The sequence below is a fragment of the Ursus arctos genome, unplaced genomic scaffold (assembly GCF_023065955.2).
Source record: "Ursus arctos isolate Adak ecotype North America unplaced genomic scaffold, UrsArc2.0 scaffold_28, whole genome shotgun sequence".
In the NCBI taxonomy this organism is placed as follows: Eukaryota; Metazoa; Chordata; class Mammalia; order Carnivora; family Ursidae; genus Ursus; species Ursus arctos.
Window position 1 is genome coordinate 6,866,550 of NW_026622963.1, and position 23,907 is coordinate 6,890,456.

Sequence of the window (23,907 nt, forward strand, 5' to 3'; positions counted from 1 at the left end):
GGGTCACCAGCTTTCCCTTGCAGAAGAAGAGGCAGTGCTGTGCTGAGACCACCGGCCGGCCAGCCGGGGCCAGACCAGAGGCCCCAGGTCCGGGGAAGGCGCCTCCAGCTGGGTGCAGACCCGGCTCTCCAGGCAGGAGGGGGGCACCTGGCCTGCTGGCTGCTCTGAGTTCTGCGGCTCCTGGGTGTATCTTGGTTTCAGGGATTCTAATGGTAGGAAAGGCAGGATCCTCTCCAGATGGAAGACCACCGGCCCCGAAGGTGACCGTGATCCTGTAGTTCTTGGCTCGAGAGTGTGCTTTTGCTGTGTGTGTTGGACGGAAGGCCTGTCTTGAGTAGACATATGTTTGTGTTGTTTAGAGGGTAATGGCGCATAACCACGTGTGCTTTCTGGCCTGGGGTCTGGCAGGACGTGAAAGGAGGCAGCCACTATCCTCTGGCCAGTGAGACTTTTCATTATTGCATTGGCTGGGGGCTGGCATTCTTCCTGTGCTTTAGGAGCTCTTTGGTTCACAGACCAATGATCTTGGAGCCAGGGGCATGGGTGCTGAGTCCTGACTTTGCACGAACCTTCCAGATGACCTCCAGCCATACGTTCTCCATCTCTGGGGTCACAAACTCTTCATTCCTAAGTGAACGGTGACAACCTAGACCATTTCTGAGGGCTCTTTTCTCAATTGAGATATGTGGGGAGCCTGAACTTTCACTCCCACCCAGCGTCAATAAGACATCCCTCCCTCTCCCCACTGAGGTGTTCAGAGGTGGCCTAGTGCGGAGTCCGGACTCTTCACACGATCTGGTAGTAACGAGGCTATTCGCGTCCCCCTTTCCTTCCCACCAGTGGTGCCAATGGAGGCCACATAAGGCACGGTAGTGAGGCATTCCTACCCCTTCCAGCCAGGGAAGTATCAATGGGACCTGCTGGAGAGCTGGGACTCCCATCCCTGCGCAGAAGTTATGATGTGTCCCCCCCTTCCCCTGCCATTGTCAGTGGAGGCCAAGTGGCAAATTTGGGCTTCTGTCTCCCCCGACCATAATGGTATGCGGTCCTCCTTCCCCTGTGGGAGCGGAGTCAAAGGCAGCCAGATACAACGGGAGGTTTAAATAAGATCTAGAGCCTCATAACATGGTACCTAAAACATCCAGGTTTTGACTGAACATTACTCATAACAAGAACCAGGAAGATCTCCAACTGAATGAAAAAAGACAATCAGTGCCAACACCAAGATGATGCAGACGTGAGAATTACGTGGCCAAGCTTTTAGAGCAGCCATCCTAAAATGCTTCACCGAGCAACTATGAACGTGCTTGAGACAAATGAGGAAAAAATGGAAAGTCTCAGAAAAGAAATAGCAGACATAAAGAAGAACGAAATGACAGCTTTCGAACTGAAAAATACAATAACCAAAATAAAACCTCATGGGGATGGGCTGAACCGCAGAATGGAGATGAGGGAGGAAAAAAATCACCGAATTTGAAGATGTAACAGTAAAAATTACCGGATCTGAGCAACAGAGAGAAAACAGACCGGGGGAGGGGAAAAAAGGGGCAGATCCTCGGGGAGCTGTAGGACTATAATAATGTCTCTGAAATCCTCAGACCGAAGAAGGAAAGTGGGACTGAAAACTACTCAGTGAACTAAAACTTCCTGGGGCTAGGCTAAGATATGAACCCGCAGAATCAGGATGCTTTAGTGAATCCCCAACAGGATGAACCCAAAGAAATCCCTGGCGCAATACATCACCGTCAAACTTCTAAAAATAATTTTGCAGAAGAAGAATGAAGTGAGAGGACTCGGGTCTGCCAGGTTTCAAGCCCCCCGTAGCTGCAGAAATCCAGACCGTGCGGTGTTGGCGGTGGGACGGGCACGTGGGTCAGTGGCACAGAATAGAGAACCCAGAAACACGCCCCTCTGATGGTTGGAAATCAGAGACACGCTCTAACGATCTCAGTGAGGAGCGGGGTGATGCTGGCGGAAGATGGAGTGGAGAGGAAAGAGTCCTGAGATAATAATCAGAGAGGTCAGAGTCCTTCCCCGGCATGCACAGCTCATTCGTGGAGGCAGAGTTATTGTTGGTATTTTTCTAGGCTCAGTTTGGGTCACAGGGAGCGTCAACAAAGCGGACACAAGAGACGGGAAGAGAACAGATGTGCACGGGCATTGAAGTGAGAGAAAAAGGGTGTGGCAACACTTTCATTCTGCTAAGCCCGATTGCCTTGTATTTTCCCCTTGACCTCTGCGTGATCTTTGACTCCAATGACTTGCTTCTCTTGGTTTCCTTAAATATATTTCCTAATTCATGACATGGTGGTCTGTTTCACATTATCCTACTCTTTTAATCACAGCACCTGATTTCAGCTTTACCTAACCCCGACCAGCTCATCACAGAATTGTGGAAAGGAAGTAAGACGAATTTGCTAGGCTTCTGCTTCTTTCTGTGGGGCTGTATGGAGCCTCTCGGCATACACGGCCCAGCAGTGGTTGCTACAAATCATTGACTAGATTTCTATCACTTAAAAAAATAATGACATAATTCGAATGTCAATGCAGAAGCCCCAAGAGCCAAGCAAAAAGAAAAAAGGCAGATCGTTTCCCCTGATGGTCAGAAGCACCAAGCGCAGAGCGTGTGGCTGGCTGATTTATGGTGGCCGAGGCGTACTGAGCCTGGACGTGTTCTGGAAGGGCAAACGCGTGCGGGTACTGAGGAAAGCTCCAGGACTCAAGGCCAAAGCCGCCCTGGAGTGAGCAGGGCAGAGCACAGCCTCACGCACAGCGGCTCCCCCGGCTGGAGCCCGTGCTGCAGACTGCGTGTTGTGCACAGGGTAAGTGTGACCGCGAGCGGCTCTCCTGGAAACGGGTATTTGACGTAGCGTGTCAGGAGGCCCGAGAGCCAGCTAGCAAGTGGCCTGGGTTCAGATCCTGCCTCTCACTTACCAGCTCTGGGACTGCAGACATACTGCTTCACTGCTCACAGGCTCAGTTTCCTTTTCTGTAAAATGGGGAGATCGAGGGCACCTACCTCCTGCGGTTGTCTTGAGAACGTATATAAACATGCCTGATTTTATAGATAACTTTTTCCTGAAAGAATACCATAGGCGCTATGTTCTTCCCAGCCCTGAAGTCTCACCTGGACCCATTTTGTAGATGAATATGGTATTTGTCCTCTACGAATCTGTTCTTTTAGTGTTGGTGCATATGGTGCACTCTCCTTCCCTGATACGTGCACACACACACACACACACACACCTGTGCGTACAGACATACGTACACACTGCTTGCTGGAGTGGCAAGAGGTCATTCGCAGGTGGCAGGACCTGAGTTTGTATCAGAAGGAAAGGAGGTGGACCAGGAGGTTGGCTCAGCCTGAGCCAAAGCTGCAATTGGTCCCAGGGCCACCTGCCTTTGACTAAGGTGGGTTTTGAAATGAGCTGGAACATCATCTTGGGAGAGGGCCTGGGCAGCAAATCTGCGGTTCCCTTGCAGAGCTCATCTGTGGGAGTCTCAGCTTGTTTCCTCTGATAACTACAACCCAGGGATTACAAACTGCTCTTGGCAGAGGGTGCTGGGGAAAGATCGAGTCCTCGGAGTGGGGAGGAGGGCTGGGGCTGTCTCTGGGTGTTTTTGATCCCTAGGTTGGGTGGCCGGCAGCCCGTCACAGCTGTTCATTTGCATGTTGGAGGCTTCCGGAGGGGGCTGGAGAATATCATCAATAGTGTTAATTTCAGAAAGCTTAGCAGTTACTGTGGAAGCAGAGTGGCTGTTCAGAGGCTGGGCTGGGCAACGTGACCTTGGAAACACAGTGTGGTCGCTGGGAGAGAAGGCCCTCCAAGTGAGACTCAGTGTCAATTCTTTCTGTCCCCACAGAGCACCTGCTGTGCCCCAGGCGCTGTCCTGGGCTTCAGGAACATAACAAATCTTTTAGAAGAGTTGTTATTCTTCTGTAGTCTTGTGTTAGGGGGTTGAAAGACAAACACAAATCACAGGATACACTGTGACAGTTGCTAGATTGGAGTTCTGCTGGAGACTTACATTTAACTGGGTTTATCAAGTGCTGTAAATCAAATGACTGAGTAATATTTGGGGGAAGAGCAAAGGTCTTCCTCCAGAAGAATCTCTGCCTTTGATCCCTAGTATCATGTCATTTGAAATCGGAAAAGCAACTTTGTACAGAAGCAGGAACAAATGGCTCATTTATTTTAAATATCTTGCCTTCCCGATTTTTCTGACCCTGAGTATTTTCCTTAGTTACCTGGGAAACGTTTTTTAGGTCTGAAAACAAATGTAAACCCCATCAGTGTTAATGACCCTGAAAATGATGCAGTTTGTATTGAAATCCTTAACTCATCTGTGCTGATTACCAATTCCTCCAGGTAAGAAAGGAGAGGGAGATGTTTTCTTAATTGAGTAACCAAGCCTGCTGTAATGTGTTTGCTTGAAAGTATCCAGGGAGTTTCAATGGCTCTTCAAACATTTTTTCCTAAACCGGATTCTGTGGGTTTGCAGGTTGCTCTGGGTAAATCAGCCAGTTTGCAGAATGGAGGCTCATTGGGAAGTTATGAATTATGTGGCTGAGTTTGCCTATGACCGAGAGGAGAGGACAAGCCCTGCAAGAGGGAGCACAGAGGAGCACGAGGGGAATGTTCCTCTGGCTGGCTTCGCCCAGCTGGAAGAGGCTGGAAGTGTGACCTGGCCGGGGGCTCCCTGGGCCCTGGCCCTGAATACCCTGCTGCCTGGGGCTGGATTCCCTGCAAGGGCTGTGGGGCGTGATGACAGCCACCAGAGGGCTCCGGAGGGTCCACCCCTTTGTGGAGGCAGCACGGGTCTGCGGTGGGTCAGCACCTTCCTTCTGCTTCTAGGGCATTCTGCAGTATTGACCGCGTATCAGCAAGAGCAGAGAGAAATCAGACATGGGCTCTGTCTTCTAAGAAGTGAGAGTCACACATCTCTGTTCTGACCATGTAAGCCAGCCCCGTCCGGATGAGGGTAGAAGGCAATGTCAAATGACCATCTAGTGCATGAAATCCTGGCTGGGGCTGCCTGGGTTTGAGTCCTAACTCCCCCACCTACTAGCTGGGTGGCTTGGAAAAGTGACTTAACTTCTCTGTACCTCCATTTCCCAACGGTACTCCCTTCATGAGACTGTCATGAGGATAACATGAGATAATGTATGTCAAGCATGGAGAACGCCATCTGGCACATGGGAGCCACTCAGTAGATGTCTGCTAGCATCCTCAGCCTCATGATTATTATTATCTGAAGTAACAGATGACTAAGTGGCTTGTCTTGGCTCACGTTGGTCTAGACGATATTCATGGCACAGTGAACAATCTTGTCCTGAGGTGTTTCATCTCCCAGCAAATCTGTGAGGCACACCCAATCCCTTAGGAGATCATCCATCCATCCATCCATCCATCTATTTACTAAATGTCTGGCTGAGCATGAATCTGCTAGGTGGGAGGCGGTGAGTCTAATAGAGTGAAAAGAGGACCAGCTCTGGTGTCGGTGATCTGTGCTCAAGTCCCAGGCCTACCCTCCACCCACCGTGTGGCCTCAGCTTTGCTGTGAGGATTACATCGCATGATTCATGTCCCATGTCAGGTGCGCAGTAAAAGCTGGTTCCTGACTCTTCTTCCCCTTGACTGATAATGGAAGACGGTTGTGGGTTGGATACGGGTGTGGGGAGCCTGCATCCTGGTACTTTCGTCCACAGACAACTGGAACGTCAGGTAGGGGGCGCTGCAAATGGCCGGCCGCGGTTCTGTGAGAAGAAAGTTGGCAGCAACGGTGGTGGAGCAGGAAAAGGTGTTGGTGACGTTGGTAAAGACAAGATGGGGTGGAACGTAAGCCCAGTGCGGAGGCTCTTGTCTGTCAGGACCTTCAGGGGGTGGCTTTCACAAAGGAAAGGGCAGGTTCTGAGACCTGCCCCCACCACATGTTACTGGGTCCTGATTTGGGGTCTAGAACTGCCTCCTGAAATCTCTGGTCCTCATTCTTGAGGTGGTGAGTCCCTTCCACTGCCCCAGGGAGAAGGGCTTTTGTTTGTCTCTGCGGTTTTCCAGGGGGAGAAGCCCACATGGGGGGGGAAGGCGGGGAGGTGGAACTGGACCCTGGAGTTGGGGTGTAGCCTCGGGGTGGGCCTCTCCGAACCCACACACAAGAGGCTGAGCAGCTCCTTCTCTTCTGGGGTATGCAGAAATCAGATGAGTTTTTCCAGGAGATCTGGTCAGGCCATGAGGAGAAGGGGCTGGAAAGATGCTCAGAGGTGGGCCTGTGGGGAGGGGCAGCAGAATAGTGTCATTGTCCAGGACACAGTGGCCTCTTCTGGGGTCAGGAGGCATTTTCTGCCTTGGGTTAGATCTGTCATGGCTCCTCTTTCTGTCTCCACCATCCCGAGCCTTGGAACGCCCTGACACTTCCTCCTGGTGTGTGGGGACTGTGCCTTTAGCCTGACCCGAATCAGGTGACTCTTCAGCCTTCCTGCAGGACTTTTGTGGAAAGGAGACAGGGTCAGGCCTCCATCCCCCTGGGAGCATAGGTCCTAACAGAAACTAGATTGTTGGATTTTTTTATCACCGTCAAGAAAAGTTATAAATCAACAGAAGCAAACCTCAAAAAGCAGAATCAGCCCCACAGATAGCACGTTTACTCGGCTCGCTAGCTCGGCACAGTGTTGCCAGACGAATTTTCGGGAAACCTCACTTTCATCAAAGCTCCCTGCTCCAGAACTTACGGTGGCTTGTTCTCGGCCATCTCGTCAAAATTCTGCTGGTGCGGCTTTTCAGGGGCTTGGATGATGTGGCTTTGCCTCATCTTCGTGATTTTGTTCCCCCTGATCAGTTAGAACCCTGCCGTGCCTTCTGGTCTTCCTCAGCAAGGACGTTTAAACAATTCCGTGAGCCTAGCGAGACATGGCAACCCTCGCTGTGTGCGATGGACACCAGGGTATTTCTCTGCTCTTTCGTTCTTTTCTCTTTCCACTTAAAAAGTGCAGGTTATGGGGCGCCTGGGTGGGTCAGTTGGTTAAGCCTCAGACTCTTGATTTCAGCTGGGGTCGTGATCTCAGGGTTGTGAGATCGAGCCCCGTGTTGGGCTCCCCACTTGGCGGGGAGTCTGCTTGAGATTCTTCCTCTCCCTCTGTCCCTCTCTCCCCTAAAATAAATAAATAAATCTTAAAAAAAAAAAAAGTGCAGGTTATGACCCGCAAAACTGGTTCCATGACAGACCAAAGGGTTGTGACCCACAGATGGAAAGGCGGAACTGATTTGACACGATAGTAATCATGGACGCACGAGTGAACGGCAGGAAATGGCAGAGCTGCCATCAAGCTCATCAACCGCATCGTGAGAAAAGAGTAGTGATTCAAATCGGATGCAACCGTTGGTCAAGACACATTCTAGGCTAGTGGCCTCCAAAAAGTTGTTTTGATTGCACACTCCATCAGTAAAAAATGTTTACACATGTAAGTCCCGTGGACTGTTTGGTTATCCTTTTCTAACCAATGTATGATATGACCACATAAACCATGCACCCCAAATATACATTTTAAAAGGATGAGATTGGGGCTCCTCGGTGGCTCAGCTGGTTAAGCATCTGACTCTTGATTTTGGCTCAGGTCATGATATCAGGGTTATGAGATGGAGCCCGACATTGGGCTCCGTGCTGGGCGTGGAGTCTGCTTGAGGTTCTCTCTCTCCCTCTCCCTCTGCCCCTCCCCACCCTGTGGGAGTGCTCTCTCTCTCTCAAAATAAATAAAATAAAATAAAATAAAATAAAAGGATAAGATGAAGATGAAAGAAACCCTATTTTAAGATGACATGCTAATCATGGCGGCTTCATTCTGTCTCAGCAAATACCTGAAGGCAAAACACACATGGAGGACGGGGACCATGGTTCTTAGCAGTGGCCGTCAATCTGTTTTCAAATTGTTTTGATAATTGAAGCTGTTTTTTCGGTTGACTTCTTGTCAGATTTGGAAACCATTGCTTTGCAACACACTTCCTTTCCTCAACATTGCCCTTCCTTTCCTGACAAAACCAGAAAAACTCCATTGGTACCTTGTTTTGATACTTCCATCCTCCAGAAGTCTGGAGGGGGTCCTCATTGGCACGTCTCTTTCCTCATGCACTCGGCCATTCGTTTACCGTATTCCGGGGATGTTTTGCTTTCCATAGGGGGTCAGGTCCTTCCATGTTCGCCTTCCTTTGCCATGTCGTGCCAAACTGTTTCCTTCTTCCTCCCGGTTCCTCCCACGCCTGTCCACACGGGGCTCCTTCCTCCTGTGATGTCCCTCTCCGCACCTGGCTGACACCTGCTTACCCTTCAAGCCCGAGCATGACGGTCGCTTCCTCAGAGGGGTCCTTCCCTGATAACTGCCCGGTATGCTTTCTAAGGCACCTTGGTCTTCTTTCCTGGTGCTTATCACAATTGTAATTTCATTCTTACTTCTATTTCGGTTTGTTTGTACAGTCCTTCAGCGTCTAGACTCCAAGTTCCCTGAGGACAGAAACCATGGCTGGGGTTCCGTGTGTGTATGTGTCCAGCACCCAGTTCATGCAGTCTTAATAAATATTTAACAACCCTATGGGTAGTTCCAAACAGGATCCCCACTTTACAGATGAGGAAACTGAGAGACAAAGTGGTAATGCCAAAGGTCAGCTGGTTCATGAATGAGGATGTTGGTCTCACACTTGGCCGTGCAGGTTACAGTATGTATACTTTTACGAGCTGCTTGAGACGGTTCCTTTGTAACCTGCATAGACTAAAGGCTGATCTTACATCCCATCTTCCTTGCTGACGTCTCACCAGCCCTCTATAGTGATTCTTCTTTTGAACTAGCTTCATTTGTGCGAAGGGTCTCTCTGTATGACACTAGTTACCCTATGCTGTTCTAGATAACACCGTCCTTTTCTCAGACAAATCTGTCTCCCTAAATCTTATCTACTAAAGCTAGACTATAAAGCCAGACCGTGCACTGACTCATCCTTTTCTTGAATCTCATCATAAGTAAATAATTATTGATCAGTTGATTACCATGAGGAGCTCGGCAAAGATTTTGTCCTACTCCCCAGTCAAATCCTGTCCTTGCCCATACCCACTGCCCAGCCAAGAGCAAGGCCATGCCTTGGATTCAGAGGAGTTTTAACTGTACCAATTTACACTCGTTGGCCTTCCTCCTGGTGCATCTCAGTGTAACGTCTGGCTGAGCCCCAAGAATTTGAGGGTCTTCAATGCCATGAGTAATTTCACGAGTTGCTGATGGCTAATTAGGGGTGATTACAGTTAAGAGGCTTTACTTTCTTAATAGCCTCCAGAAAGAGCTGGTGGTAACTTTTAAAATCTTGATGATTTTTCCCTGGAAATGGAATGTTCTGATTCTCATGACCGTCTTTCCTTAAGTCCTTATAATTTCTCTCCCCCTCCTCTACCCACCCCACTCCCTTTCTAGTAGGAAGGAAATTTGAAGTCCTGGGAAGAATGTGGAAACCAGTGATTTTGGAAAACTGGTTTTATTGGAGAGGACCCCGGGGCACGCCTTGAAACCTTGCTTCACTTATTTGCCTTGCCCTGAAAGGAGGTGCAGGAGGAGGGGAGGCCGGGCCATAGGTGTTCTGCCCAAGTTCTATTACATTCCAACCAAGCCTCCTCCCATCCCAGGCTTTCTGAGCTGTTTATAATTTACCTTTGAAACTGTCGGCTCATCTGACAGTGTTCAGACATTCTGTTTAGTAAGGGCTTCTGAGTAAAGGGGTATTTGTCGGCGAGGGATTCTACCGTCCTGTTTTTACTGTGATCACACGTTTGAAGTGTCTCTTGACCTCTTCTTACATCGATATCAGCAGAGCGACTTGGGGTTGGGTGTCGCTCGGTGCCAGGCACTGGGCCGAGCACAGCACGTACGTCCACTCCCGGATTCCCCACCACCTGTGGCAGTCCTTCAGGCTGTATTTTTAAACAGTATCATTGAGATATAATTCACATTGCATACCCTTCACCGATTTAACGTCTACCATTAAACGATTGTTAATACATTCACAGGATTGGGCAGCCGTCAGCACAATGTAATTGGAGAACATTTTTGTCACCCCAGGAGGAAACCTTGTACCTCCTGTTAGCCTCTCCTCACCTTCCTGACCCTGGCAACCGCTAACGTGATTTTTGTCTCTGCAGATTTGCTTATTCTGAACATTTCCTGTAAATGGACTCATGCACGATGTAGTCTCGCATGGCGGGCTTCTATCACTTAGGGTAATGTTTTCAGGGTTCATCACACTGTAGCAGGTATTAGTCCACTTCTTTTTATTGTTAGGCAGTGTTTTTAGCTCTACGGTACAGTTGGGGAAACCAAGACCCAGAGGTGAAATGACTTTCCTATGGTCACGTAGCCTTTAGTAGAGGGAACTGGATTTCCAACACCATCTTTTGCCCACTGCCAACTCTGCTATTAGCCGGACGCTGAGATAATCGTACTAATAGTAATTTATGGAACATCTTTTATGGGTCAATCCCTGTGCTGACTGTCCTATCCATTTCTTACCTCATGTGCGTACACAATCGGATTTCGATTGGGAAATCTTGTAACCATAACAAGGCATTGGCATTTTTGTTTTAATGTCTTCCGTTTGCTCGCTTCTGGTTTCATTGGCCCACTTAGGCTCTAGGATCTTCCTGAGCAAATGATGCTGAAAATAGTATTGTTGTTCGTTCTGTAGGAGCTGGACGCCACATCCATCTGCAGAAAATTGGTAACATCTCAGAGGAGCCCTTGCTTCTTCAGGAACGCCCAGCATCATGGTTTCTCATTTCATGGAGTCTCTCAGGTACGTGGAGAACCTTTTAAAAAAGAAAACAGGAAAATAGGAAATTCGATACTTGCGTGTTACTGTATAGTCTTTATAGTAACTAGCCTCGCGGGTCTGCACGTCAGAGATCTCTTCGATACACTCTGTAGTACGTGTGGTGAGTTTGCCATTCCCGAGGGCCGCCGAGGCCTAGGGAGCTGTGTGCTGTGGGGAGAGGCGCTCAGACCAAGAATCAAGTGGCTTGTCTTCTACCCTGTGCTCTGCTATTTCCCGGGAGACCTCCAGGATTCAGATTTTTATTTATAAGTAGAGACGTTCTTGGATCTGCGGATCACCGGCATTTTTTGTTTGATCCTGATATCAACCTTGTGAGGCAAATAGAACGAGTAGTGGTATCTCTGTTTTGTGCGTAAGAAGACCGTGCGGCTAACTCCTGGGGGCCACGTTCCTTTAGTGCGGGGGTGGGAAGAGAGCGCCGTGGTCTGGAACTGTCGTCGGTGCCGCCAAGGCTGTTTTCAAACTTTTCTTTTTTTTAATTTAATTTAATTTTTATTTATTTGAGAGCGAGTGAGAGAGAGCACAAGCAGGGGCAGAGGGAGAGGGAGAAGCAGACTCCCAGTTGAGCAGGAAGGCTGATGTGGGGCTCGATCCCAGGACCTTGGGATCATGACCTGAGCCGAAGGCAAACGCTTAACTGACTGCGCCACCTAGGCGCCCCTTCCCCCAAACTTTTCTTTAAGCTGATGGACCCTTTTAAAAATTCATCAGTCCAAATGCTATGTAAAAACTCGATATACAAAATGGCCAACGGCAGTATTTCATCAAGAGAAATTTATCTCCTAAGTTTCAATCTGTAACATTTACACATTATGAGATCAATGGGTCTGTTTTGATAAACACCAACATTCGCAATCAGGATTTATGGACGAGAGCTCGTACATCAGCCTCGGTATCTGGATTGTTCTGCCCTTGTCTTAGCTGCGTAGTATTAAGAGAATCTTGATGCCCACAAGTAAGCCCTTGAGTTCCCCGAGGAAGTTCGTCTTGCCGTCTCAAGAGACTCTTTAAATAGACTCAGAATCTAGAAAGCGGGGAAGGAAGAACTTTTTGTTTAAAAGCTGAGGCACTAAGGTTATCTTGTACTTTTTTTTTCTTTCATAACTATACATTAGCCCCAAATGCTTAGAACTTACAATAAAAAAATAAAATGGTCTCTACTAGGTTATTGTGGTGGTGTCACATATGATTGCCCAAGTAGGGAGCTCGACCATTGCGGGGCGGATGCTCTTAGGCCAACGCCTGGCATTTAATTGAGTGTGTGTGTGTGTGTGTGTGTGCTTTAGTCTGTAGTTGCTTGTATAATTTTACATGAGCAGACATGTGCAGCTCTGAAATCCAAAGACCCGTGCAGAGCTACAACGTTCTTCATTAATGTCATTCGCAAGCGTGTCACAAAGAGAGAAGGCAGGGAAAGCTCCATTCTGAGATCTCTGCAAAATCCAGCCCTTCACAGGGCAGCCCAGATCTGCTCAGGGTTAGTATTTGGTAACTAATCTAAATCACTGTTTGTCTTTTTAAACCATAGTTTGAAAAACAATTTAAAAGGTATTTCAAGACATGAGCTATGCATCCTGTTTGAGGAAGCTCCGCTATCCCGCTGTCTAACCACAGGGGAGTGAGGGATGCACATGGCCCCTGGGTCAGTTCAGAGCCACAGTATACCTGAGCACCAGGACCCAATGCGGGGCAGAGAAGAGGTCATAGTCACATATCGAACTGGATTGAAAAGAGCAGCAGATGACCAAAGGTGGGTTCACATGTGGGAAGCAAGTGTAAGTCTGGCCACCATCAGCAAGGCCCCTGCAAGTACTGAGGGTCCTCAAAAATCTGGCCACCAAGGCACACAAGGAAGGCCACTGCTTGGGAGAACTCCCTTTTGCAAAGTTTTTTTCTTGATGGAATTTTGGAATTTTAATTGATGCCCCTGCAAAAACAGGTAACCTCTCGTAATGACCTGGTCGGTGGTTGGAAGCCATCTGTCTTCGAGGGAGCCCTGGTGGGCTCACCTCCAGGCTGTGCATTCTCTTGGACAAATTGCCCACAGGTTAGAAATGAGCAGGGTGGGCGTAGTTGAAAGCTAGATGTGGCCTCGCTACCCTTGGGATGGAACTCTGGAAGTCTCTCCAGGCTTCCAGCGTTAGGGTCCTTCCGAAGGGGTGGTTTGAACAGGGCTATTCAGTAGGATGTTTCTTCAACAGTTCGGCTGTAAGGAGAGAGCAAATGTGAGCCTTGAGGATGGGTGATTTCTTTGCAAGAGCTCAGCTGGAGCGTTCTGTGAGGTCTCGTCCTTCCAAAGCCAGGTACTCATAAACCATCTGCATTCTGCTTCTAAGGCCTCGTAAATCTACTTTATTCTGAAAGAAGCAAAACAAAACTAGAGTGACTTTTGTATGAACGCTTTAGAAAATGTTCTTGGGGAAAGGGCTATGTTTCCTTTAAGAGCGAGATGTCTTTGATAACATTGGCAGATGACACATACATGCAAACACCCAAATATTAAGGGCTTGTTAATATTTATCGATGCAACCAAGTGCATAGAGATCAATTGGAAAAGCTGGAGGATTTCTCTACGTAAAGAGAAAACAGGTCAAAATTAGAAGTTAGCTCGCCAAGAGAATCCCTGAGAGGAAAAACCATTTAAGGGGATTCGCAATTCTGATAGGCAGGGATTTTGTTTTAAAAAATCCCTCCCCAGTTTTTGCCAAGCCACAGAGAAACAGAAAGCCAGCTTCTCCCTCATTGAAAAAGACAGAGAAGCCCTGAGTATTAACATAGTAAGAGTATCTCTGCCCTGCTCAGAGTCTGCAGTCATAAAGAGAATCACCGTTAAACCCAGGAGCAGAAAAACACACTAAAACTTTAACTCTTGCTGGAGCTCGTTAGTGAGTTGTCTGCGAATGTGGGACAACCCTGGACGCCATGCCAAATTCAGGGCAAGGAAAATCCATTTGGGCCAAAGGGTTGGTCAAGGCTGCATTAGGGAGTCTTTGTCACCTGTTACAACTTAATGAGGAAAGGATACTAAGTGAAACAGAAGTACATACATTTCTTAAAGTCTTGCTCCAAATGGTGCACCTAAAAAAAAAAAAAAATATATATATATATATAAAATATACATAAAAATATATAATATAAATATGAATATATATGTTCACAGTTATAGCTTTATGTGTTTGTTTAGTGGTTGAGTGGAAGCAAACACAATTTTCCGTAGAATCAGTACAAGAGGGAGGACCACCTACCATGGCCAGCCAACAAAAGCTCTCCCGAGCCGGTCTGCTTGGTCAGGGGCTCATTTTATACGTCGCGGTGTGTGTTAGCATAGTCGACAGTGCTGGTGTTCGAGATGAAAACACAGAGGAAAACAAAACGGTTGAAAATGCCAGACAAGTGGTTAAGTTGGCAGGAAATAACATTGACTCGGTGATCCTTATTTGGAATGGTAGGTTTTGAAGAAATGCAGATGTAATTAGAGAGATTACAGAGGGTAGATGGTGATTTTTATAGATCTTATGAAGTAGGGTTCTGGATCGTTTTAAGGGGTTTGCAGGTTGGTGGCCCTAGGTCAAGTGTCTGGTGTTAGTCTTCTGAAACGTAAGGCTTTTCTTTGCCATGATATGCACTTCAGGAAAGTAATATTACTGTAACGCCTGTCAGCTATTTCACTTAGAAATACAACCAGAAGGAACTGAGGAAATGAGAAAGAGAAGGGTGGCCGTTTTGGGGGCAACTGAAAAAGATTCCAAATACAGAAAGGAAAAAAGAAGTGGGTTGAGAAGATGTGTTTGTAGGAGAATGCCCAAAACGGTGATGTTTGAGGTATGATGGATCAGTGAAAATGGAGACTCCCCTCGGGGATCAAGAATTATGTGGTAATTGGGAAGGATTGTGGGCTCAATCCGTGTCCCTATGCCACTGACCAAGAAATGGGGTGGAGGAGGGGAAAATAAGGGAAGGAAGAAGACAAGAAAAAGGAGGAAGAGGAGGAAGAGGAGGGGGAAGTGACAGGGGGAAGGAGGAGGGAAGGGGAGGGAGGAGGGGATGGAGACTGGGAAGGGGAGTAGGGAGAGAGTGGGAGGAGGAGGAGGAGGGAAAGGAAGGTCGAAGAAGGAGGGAGGGCGGAAAGAGAAGGGCCCGGGTTTGACTACTGGTATTAAACTGCTGGTGTTAATAAGGCGGAGAGATTTTGGGTAGTCCTCATCTAAACCGCTCCCCCGTTGTTGCTTAATAAATATTTGTTGACTATTGCATGAATAAGTTAATAATTATCTTTCGTGTAAAAGAAAGTAGAATATTTTTCTTTCCTGATGAGGATTGTTAATTACAAAAGCAGGTTAAAGCAGAAAATCATACAAATGATACACACACACCTTTAACAGTTTATTTTTAACTTAAAACACATGTGCATTCACTCACTCTTTTTTGAAGTGGGGCCAAGGACTTTTCTTTGAGCACGAGCCCCTGATGGTCCTTCTTGCCCAGACCACACCCATAAGCATTATCTAAGGTTTCCATTTGTGTTTCTTTAACGTGGAGTGAGAATCTAATGACATTTGCAAAGCAATCCGTGTTCGGATGATGTTCGATTTTTATTATTTGTGCCCCTTAATCATTTACAGTTGTCTCATCCACACCTAATTTGCCAGCAGTTTTTTTTTTCCTGACTACTTGCCTTATTGAGCCAAAGCATTCAGCTTCATTTTTGTAGAAACAGCTAACAACCCCTCTCTCTCTTTGTGCTGTTTCATGGGTTTGTGTACCATTCGAGTGTTTGTAGGTACTTAGAAAGCCGTTGGCATAAACAGGTTTGGGGACATGGTTGACTCTGTAGGAACACAACTCAAAGTACGAGGGTACCGGGGAAGAACCTGCTGGAATCTTTTATGGGAAGCCTGGTAGGAGAGCCATCTGAATGGTAGGCAGAGAGGCTAGGAGGAAATAAAATCGTTTTTTGGAGGACTGCCCTGGCAAACCCCTACCTATAAAATGATGGCAGGCATTCACACAGTATTGATTTTTCTTTCTGCCTGGCACAGCCCTGCACCTGGATCATGTCCTCTTCACTCAGTACTTGACTGTGGGATTTGCTAGAACATTCTGTACCAAAAAAGGGTTCAATGGCGTCAAGGTGTGATCACTGGGCTGCCAGCGACCCATTCCGTATGGACTCAAGTGGATTGATAGGCCTCAGGGTAATATTGCCCCCTCCCCAGGGGGGCTAGAACCCGTACCTGCCAACGTGTGGAAATCCTCCTTCTAGGACTGGCTTCCTTTTGCCAGTTCTTTTATTTTCCCAGCAGAGAATTCTGGGATGCACTTCGAAAACACTTCCATTGCTGGAGTGTGGCTGACGGCAGCACTTTGCCTTCCTTTCGAGACCGACCATTCGTCCCTCCCTCTGGTTCGTTTTCTCTCTCACGTCATCCCGTCCTTCCATTCTTGCATCCACTGGCAATTTATTGGCCCTGAGCTGGGCCCAGAGCTGTGTCGACTGCCTGCTCGCTGCAAAGATGTACCAGAAACCATTTCCTCAACAGAGCCACCATCGAGGGGGGCATTTACCAAAGGGTGTTGTGTCTTAAAAATCGGGGCCGTGACAGACACCTCCTTTTCCAGAGGCCCTGCTCCAGAAAACGCAAAGGACCGCAAGAGTCGAGAACCTGGAAATAAGCAATAAAAGCCAATATGCATAGAATAGGTGTCTGTAAATCCAGGCTCCAAATCGGAAACATTCACCGCATGAAAGCCAGGCGGGCCCTTTCCCGGAGGGAAAGGTCTTGCTTTGGCTGCAGGGTGGTTCTGAGGCCAAGGGCGAGCCGAAGGGAGCTGAGTTAGGAGGAACACGGGCCCCTCCATAGCGCACTAAGCAATGCCTGACAGCTGGGAGGAGACAGCAGAGGGCCAACTGCATTCAGGAAACCCCGGACGTCTGCGCCTCTCAACCCACCCTGCTCCAAGGCCATCCCCCTGTGCTCCGCAAATGGTTTGACATTCACGCTGATGGTTCGGAGCCATCCAAAAAAGGTGACTTAAGCTCAGCATGCTCCGTAGAAGGAAGCAGGAAAATAAATAGAATGCGCTTTTTGTTTTTTTTTAAGTTTGGCATTGAAATGGTTAGCTTCAATTATTTTAAAATTCAGAAGGTTCTCTAGTGAGGCTGGATAAACTAGGTTTTATCACATGTACTTACTTTCTGATTATTTTTGCAAGCAGGACAGAAAGTGAAACAGATGTGTGAAGCCACAGCCTCCGAAGACTGGGGAGGGAAATCGATGTGATGAAACGCAAATGCTTGGCATAAAGGGGTGTCGTGTTAATGAGGCCCCCGAGCACAGTGGTTAAGCATCCAGGCCAAGGGTCTGACTGCTGGCATCGAAATCAGCCTTTGGCACTTAGTAGGTGTGTGTGGCCTTCGATAAACAGCTTAGCCTCTCTGTGCCTCAATTTCCTCACCTGCAGAGTGGGTATAATAAACGTGTCTGGTAGGATAGTTGTGGAATTTCAATGCAATTATACCCGTAAGCATTGAGATCAGTGGTAAACCATCCAGTTCCTTTCCAATGTCATTTGTAGCCCATCTCCCTCTCTTGTCTGCCTCTACTCTTAACTGCTGTCAGAGGAAGGCCGAACATGGCGAGAGGCATGCTGGCAAACCTTTTTCATCTCCGGAGCCCGGTAGGGGGAGATGTCACTTTAGTGCTAAGATTTTGGCTCCCGTTTGCTAAGGTCAGTATAATTTTATCAGTTTCCAGGTTGCCCCCCAAATATCTCTAGGGTTGTACTAACTGAAGAAGAAAAGAAGTAAGGTTTTTGGGTTTCGGTGGTGGTTTTTCCTGTTTTCCTTGTTTTGTTACTTGGTAGGGTCAAGTGGTGTTGAGTTCATGGAGGTGATCCCAGGTACACGGCAGCTGTGACGGGGTCCACCACCCCTACCCCCGACCCGCAGTTGAGGATGGGTGGTGTGGGGGGTGGGAGGGGTTCACCTAGGCCGATCCAGAAGCCCAGAGGGGAGCCCCAGTTCCATGCTGTAAATCTGGTGTCAGATTTCAAGGAGCGTTATTTTCTACGTGAGGAGATGAGATGATGCAGTGTTTAAAATCTAACACAATACTGGGGAGACGGCATTTTCTCCCCCCTGTGTGTTCTGGTGTGAACTGTTGGGTTGTTTCTACTGCAAGGTGAATCGGAAAGTCTTGGTAGGAATGTGGCTTCCCCCGCCGCTTGGAGCGGAGGGTGTGATTTGTTTGCCAAAGGCCCTGGTAGCCTTCAATCTGTCAAAACGTTGCAAGCTGGGAGCAGTTTGCCAAAGCAAACTATCAAAGTGAAATAACACACGAGTTGCACACACACAGACACACACATGCTCTCCCATTCCCCAAACGTTAATTTTGAGTCGGGTCAGGAGGAACAAGGATTTGGGCTAGATTGTTGGTGTTTTGAAGCGGTTGTGGGCACAGCTACGGACTACCAATTACATAGGTATGTGTGAGCAGGGTGGGGTATCCTAAAACAGACTCTGCTGAGCAGGGGTGGGAAACTTCCAGCCCTTGGCAGAGGTTCATCTGGCCCCTGGGGTTATATATTACTCTGGCTGCTGTTATTGCAGCCCAAAGAATAATTTCCCCTCTGGGGGAATTTATTCTATTCCATTCAGAGCAGAGCCCATTTAATAACGAAGAGTTTATTCCAGAATGAATTTTATTGGGTACCCCTATGCATTTTAGTTCCACTAGGACCCAGCTCAGTGAAGAAAAGAAGCATTTGAACATCGAAATGTAATTTGTGTTGCGTTTTCGCAACAAGAAGCAACAACAAACATTTTGTTGACATACCTCCTGTCCATCCTAGGAGCATAAATTTGGGGGGCATCACATGGAAATTCAAAAGCACAACTGATTTTCATAATTCCCTCATAAAGTACCTTTTAACAGCTCCCAAAGTGACTCTGGGCATTTTTGAATCTGTTAATTCGCACTATTCCCATTTATCTTGAAATTTCGTAAGTCGTCAGGATGATGTGACATCATGCATTCGTTCAGTAAATTAAGCTTTTACTATATAGCAGACACTCGCTAGATGCTGGGGAGTAAAGTAGGGACAGAACCAACTCCTTCATCTCATGGAGCTTGCATTCTAGTGGGTGGAGGGAGAAGTTTAAATGAATAAAGCCTCAGCCAGTGAGATAGTAAGTGCTGTGGAAAAAAAGAAATAGGTTCTTTTGTGCAGGCCGGGGAGGCTTTATGGAGAACGGACAGCTTTGGGCAGACACCGGAAAAGAGGGGTAGAAGTATCTGGGAGTAGAGTTCACCAGGCCACTTGGAATGCCCTTCTTCGGAGACAGGAACAACCAGAATCTTCCCTCCTCTAATCTTGCACTCCCTGTCCTGCCCCAAGTCCCCTGGAAAGTTATGGAAGTACAGCCTGGGATGAGTGGTTATGCGAAAGTGCTCCTGATTGCATTACAAATATGTGGCTTAGGCGTCGGCCAAGAACTTGGAGGGGCTGAGGTGTAACACGTTTAGGGAGCTGCTGTTTGTTTTTTTAACAAAACCACGCCAATCTGGTTTTTTTTTTAAAGATGAGTAAACAGTGCCAGAATGCGTTGCCGTGATTCAGAGTTGTAGGCACAGGTTCATGAGAGGCTGTCTTTCACCTTGAGTCATTTGAGGGAGGCAGGGCAGGTCATATCGTTCCCATTTTACAGATGGGGAAACTGAGGGAAGCTGAGATGATTTGTTTGTGCAAGCTCATGTAACTAAAGAGCCTAGACTCCCCAACTGTGATGTGCGTGCTCCTTGGTTTGCAGGACAAACCGGATCCTGTAAGGATTCAACTAGAAAATACCTGTTCTCTCCCCACCAGCGTGTTCACACCCACTCCTTAGATGCCCCCGCCTCATGGCTGGAGGACATCTTGGGCAGTTTTCTGGTTTCTTGTAGGTTCATTTGTTTTCAAGTATCAGAAAGTCCAAAGAAAGAGTGCCTGGGTGGCTCAGTCCGACTCTTAGGCGTCCGACTCTTGATTTTGGCTCAGGTCATGATCTCGGGGTGGTGAGATCGAGCCCCGCATCAGGCCCCGAGCTCAGGGGGGAGTCTATTTAAGATTCTCTCTCTCCCTCTACCCCTCCCCCTGCTCGCTCGCTCTCTCTCTCAAATAAATAAATCTTTAAAAAGAAAAGGCCAAAAAAGGTGTATGTGTATTAAGGGAGAGCTTGATTGGTTGAATGCCTGTCCTTTTAGAAGCTTTAGTTTTAGTTTTCTTTCAGTAGTTTTTGGTATTCATCTAAGACACGAGTCCCTTCACCATCAGATCCATGTACCTGTGCACTGGACGGTGCAGAAATAGAGCATTTCCATCATCATAGAACATTCTACTGCATGGCACTGACCTAGATCCTCAGCAAATTACAAACCAACTCTGATTCTCTTCATGACTGATTTCATATTATATGTTTCTGATTAGATCCCCTGTTTGGAAGGATTTTATATAGAGATATGCCACATTAAAAAGAAAGTCTAGTTAGGGAAAAAAAAAGTCTCATCAGATATAAAAATTTTAGGCTCTCATCCCATTGAAAGTGTCTCTCCTCGCCCAGAGTCTCTCCTCCCCCCGACAGGGAGGGCGGGGCCTCAGACACCTGTCGCAGGAGGAGGGTACAGGCTGGTTTCTTCACAAGCCCAGGTCTCCGCCCGGCCCCTCCCTCGGCCACTGGTGGCTGGAGCAGGGGAGAGCAGGGGAGAGGAGAGGTAACTAGGCAGAGGGTTTCCATGCGCTTGGTGACCCTGGTGATCCGGTGTTGCTGACCTTGGGTCAGCAGATGTCCGAGTTCTGTATTCTCCTCTCCTGGGGCACTTTGGGAGACCCTCCCAAAGAACCTCCCCCTCACTTGGGGTCTCCTGCTGCACATCTCTTTATGACCCTTCCCCAAGTCCCGTACTCCATGGGTACCCACCACACATCACCTAACCCCAGCAAGCAGCCTTGATGAGGTTCTTTCTAGAACACCTAAACCCAGCGTTCCACGCACGGTGCCTGCTGCAGTTGACAGGAAAAAGCCAGCATCTTCTGTCCCTGCAAGTTCCAGAAATGTAGGCTGTTCCCCCTCCAGCCCTCTCTCCACTCTGCCCTCCCAGGCACTCCAGCTAGGATTTGTCCTTTAGATACTTTCCAGGGGAGAATCTGGTGCCAGTCCTTATATCCCTAACATGGGGGCTCAGGTACAGCTCTCTACGTGGTAGTCCTTGCTGGTCTGGGGAGGGAACGCTGACTTTTCTTCTCCTACAGGAGAGGAGGGGGCTGTGCTCAGCACCCCCGCATCTCTCTACAGAGAAGTCCACACGGAGTAAACTTCTCTCATCCTCCGCCCGCTCCTTGTACAGGCTGGAGGTGGTGAGGGGTGACAGTATGGGATGAGGGTGGGGCAGAGGGGGCCCCTCCTTTTCTGGACCTCAGTAGATGGTGCAGCCCTTCCTGTTTGCAGTGGGTGTGTATGTACTACCCTTGGGCAGCCCCAAGTCCTAGACAACCATGGAGAGAGGGCATCTGACGCTCATTACATGTTCCCTTCCCCTGCTTCCCTCCCCATTTCCGTCTCTGACCAGTCTGTTCACATCCATTCTGGGTGGTCTGCCAGGGCCTGGCTAATTTTCATACAAAGAGGGGCTTAGGGTGGCATTTAGGATACTTGGACATGGTGGGAGCCTTTTCTAACTCCATACGCCCTGACCCCCATGTTCAGACAGGTTTCCTCATGTTCACCTCCACACAGTGAGTTCTGCTTGGACTGGAGCAGGGTTTCACGTCTCACAATTGTGTCGGAAGCCTCAAAAAAGGGTGAGAACCACCCGGGTCACTTAACTGTCATCAGGGTTAAACCCTAAAAAAGGACCCAAAAGACAACTAAGTAGGACAAGTGACCTCTTTGCAGGGATGCTTCAAACAATGGCGTTGGCGATTTAAAGTCCGGGGACTTCGGGTTTTAGTTAATTGACAATGTTTGTCTCTCCTCTGACTAACCAGCTCTGTGGGTGTTTCCACCTGTGTCATCCTCAGCGGTCCTTACAGAAGGTGAGGACATTGAGGGTCAGAGACGTTAGCTTGCCCAAGTTCACCCAGATGGGAATGGTGGAGTTGGGATTCTAGCCTCAATGTGTTTGAATCAAAAGCGTCCTCCCTCCCAGCACACCCTGCCGTGTCAGGGCCAGCTGGCTCCTGTTCCACACCTTCCCTTTATTTGATGACAAGTTCTAATCAGGGCTGGTGACAGTAGGGCTTAGCACAGCTAATCCCGCCCATGGAGAACATCTGTGACACTAGAGGGCCAAGAATGGGCAGAGGGAAGGTTCCAGGGGAAGCATGGGGTGTAGGAGAGGAGTTTCCCTGGCCAGGCTCAGAGCCCCACACGTAGCCTGACCTGGCCAGCTCCACTAAGACCAAGCACACACTAGCACTTTCTCTGCGTCCGTCCTCCCCAAACGTCTGAGCCAGCTTCTGTTGTTGGCGCCATCTTACGCGGGAGGAGACTGAGGCTTCTGAGGTTACATGTCCTGACCTATGAACCCTGCTGGTGAGTTGGAAAAGGTTTGATCCCAGATCTGCCCCCTGCCTTGGCCCAGCCCACAGCCCTGTGCTGCCTCCCCTCCCTTGAGGCTGAGCCTTGGCACCTTGGCTGGGTCACATCCCCGGATAGGGGTGGGTTTGGGCTGTCCTCTCCTGGTGAGGAGGGGGAGCCCCTGCCTTGGCTGGATGCTGCTGCCAGCGACATACTCATAGCCCTGCCTGTTGCTGTTTTTCCTTCTCAGCGTCCTGGGTTCCCTCCTGCTGCTTGGACTCCAGCTCGTCTGCCCACAGCCCTCCACTGAACACAGAAAGGTAAGCCATGGCCATTCAGAGGCTTTGCTTCTCTGCACAAGGGGCTGGGGGCACACCACACATCGCCCTGAGTTTGGTTCTCTTTGGAGGGGAGTCGCCGCTAATCTTGAGAGGAAGCACCATTTACAGAATGGTCACCAGTCCTCCTGTCCCTCCTAAGCCCTTGGAGCTTAAAAATGAAGCTGGTGCCCACAGTCAGTGGCCAACCTGAGAGCATCGCTGGTGTTGCTGGCTGTGTCCTTGAGAATGGGACCACGAGGGAGAGGCCAGTGAGAAGACGACCCACCCGGGAGTGGTGGAGCCCCAGCATGGAGCTTTGACCCCCTCTAGGGGCACCGTCAGGGGCCGCGGGTACTGATGGTTACAGAGAGAGCTCTAGCAAAGCCGTGGCTGTGGCTGGTAGCTATATGCAAGAGGAGCCCCGATGGGGAGCCCTGAACATGGGGAGCCCTGAACGTAGCCCCTGGCAACCAGCAGCCAGGCAGGGAGGGAGCAGGGAAATAAGGACCTGGCCCTCTCTTTCCTTCCCTCCTCCATTTCCAGCTGGGGACTCCCTTGAGCTGAGCCCAACCAAAGGAAGACAAAAATCCGTTGGTGCGGTCCTCAGAGGCCAGCCTCCGAGGCAACAGGGCTGGATGGGAAAGGGTGGACAGAACATCCAGGGGGGACATACGGACAGCATCAAACATGCTCACCTTCAGGCTCTCTGGGTTTTGTAGCAGGTGAGCTCGTCACTGCTGCCGAAACCAGACAAACCAGAACAGGTGCACAATAGACGATGCCTTAGAAGCACATGCATGAGGCGACTCTGAGAAGGTCCCTAAGACCACTTTCTGCTACCTAGGAACTCCTCCTGTCTACATGTCAGGAAACGCAGACACTTCTGGGAGGAATGGTAGGTCAGGCGTTTGTATCTGAGCGTGACCGAGTTGGTTGGACGCTTTCCCGAGCGAGGGATTTCATAGGGGAAGTCCAGGAGAGAAGGGAGCGGACAAGAGTATGCACAAGGGTTTGCCTGGATGTGACCCTTCTTGCAAGAGCCTTAATACTCTTGTCTGAACCGTCGAACTTCTTTCAGGTCTGTGGCTTACGTTCTGGCTTTGTTTTTCCGGGCCAGATATGAACCTGTATTGTATTGTGTGCCCCACTAGGATGTCAGCTCCATGAGACTGCTGTC

At 48.8% G+C, this 23,907-nt stretch overlaps 1 protein-coding gene across 2 annotated transcripts in view; it reads left to right on the forward strand.

Moving 5' to 3' along the window:
• THSD4 (thrombospondin type 1 domain containing 4) overlaps positions 1-23,907 on the forward strand; it is a 551,960-nt gene that overhangs the window by 11,153 nt on the left and 516,900 nt on the right. Inside the window, exons 2-3 of one of the 2 annotated variants that reach the window (XM_026478433.4) lie at positions 10,710-10,817; positions 22,661-22,730. In XM_026478433.4, the coding sequence (XP_026334218.1) occupies positions 10,789-10,817; positions 22,661-22,730 (99 nt within the window). In that variant the 5' untranslated portion in view covers positions 10,710-10,788. Of the gene's footprint in view, positions 1-10,709; positions 10,818-22,660; positions 22,731-23,907 lie in introns of those variants that run through there. The other variant, XM_057303654.1, reaches the window with a different exon arrangement.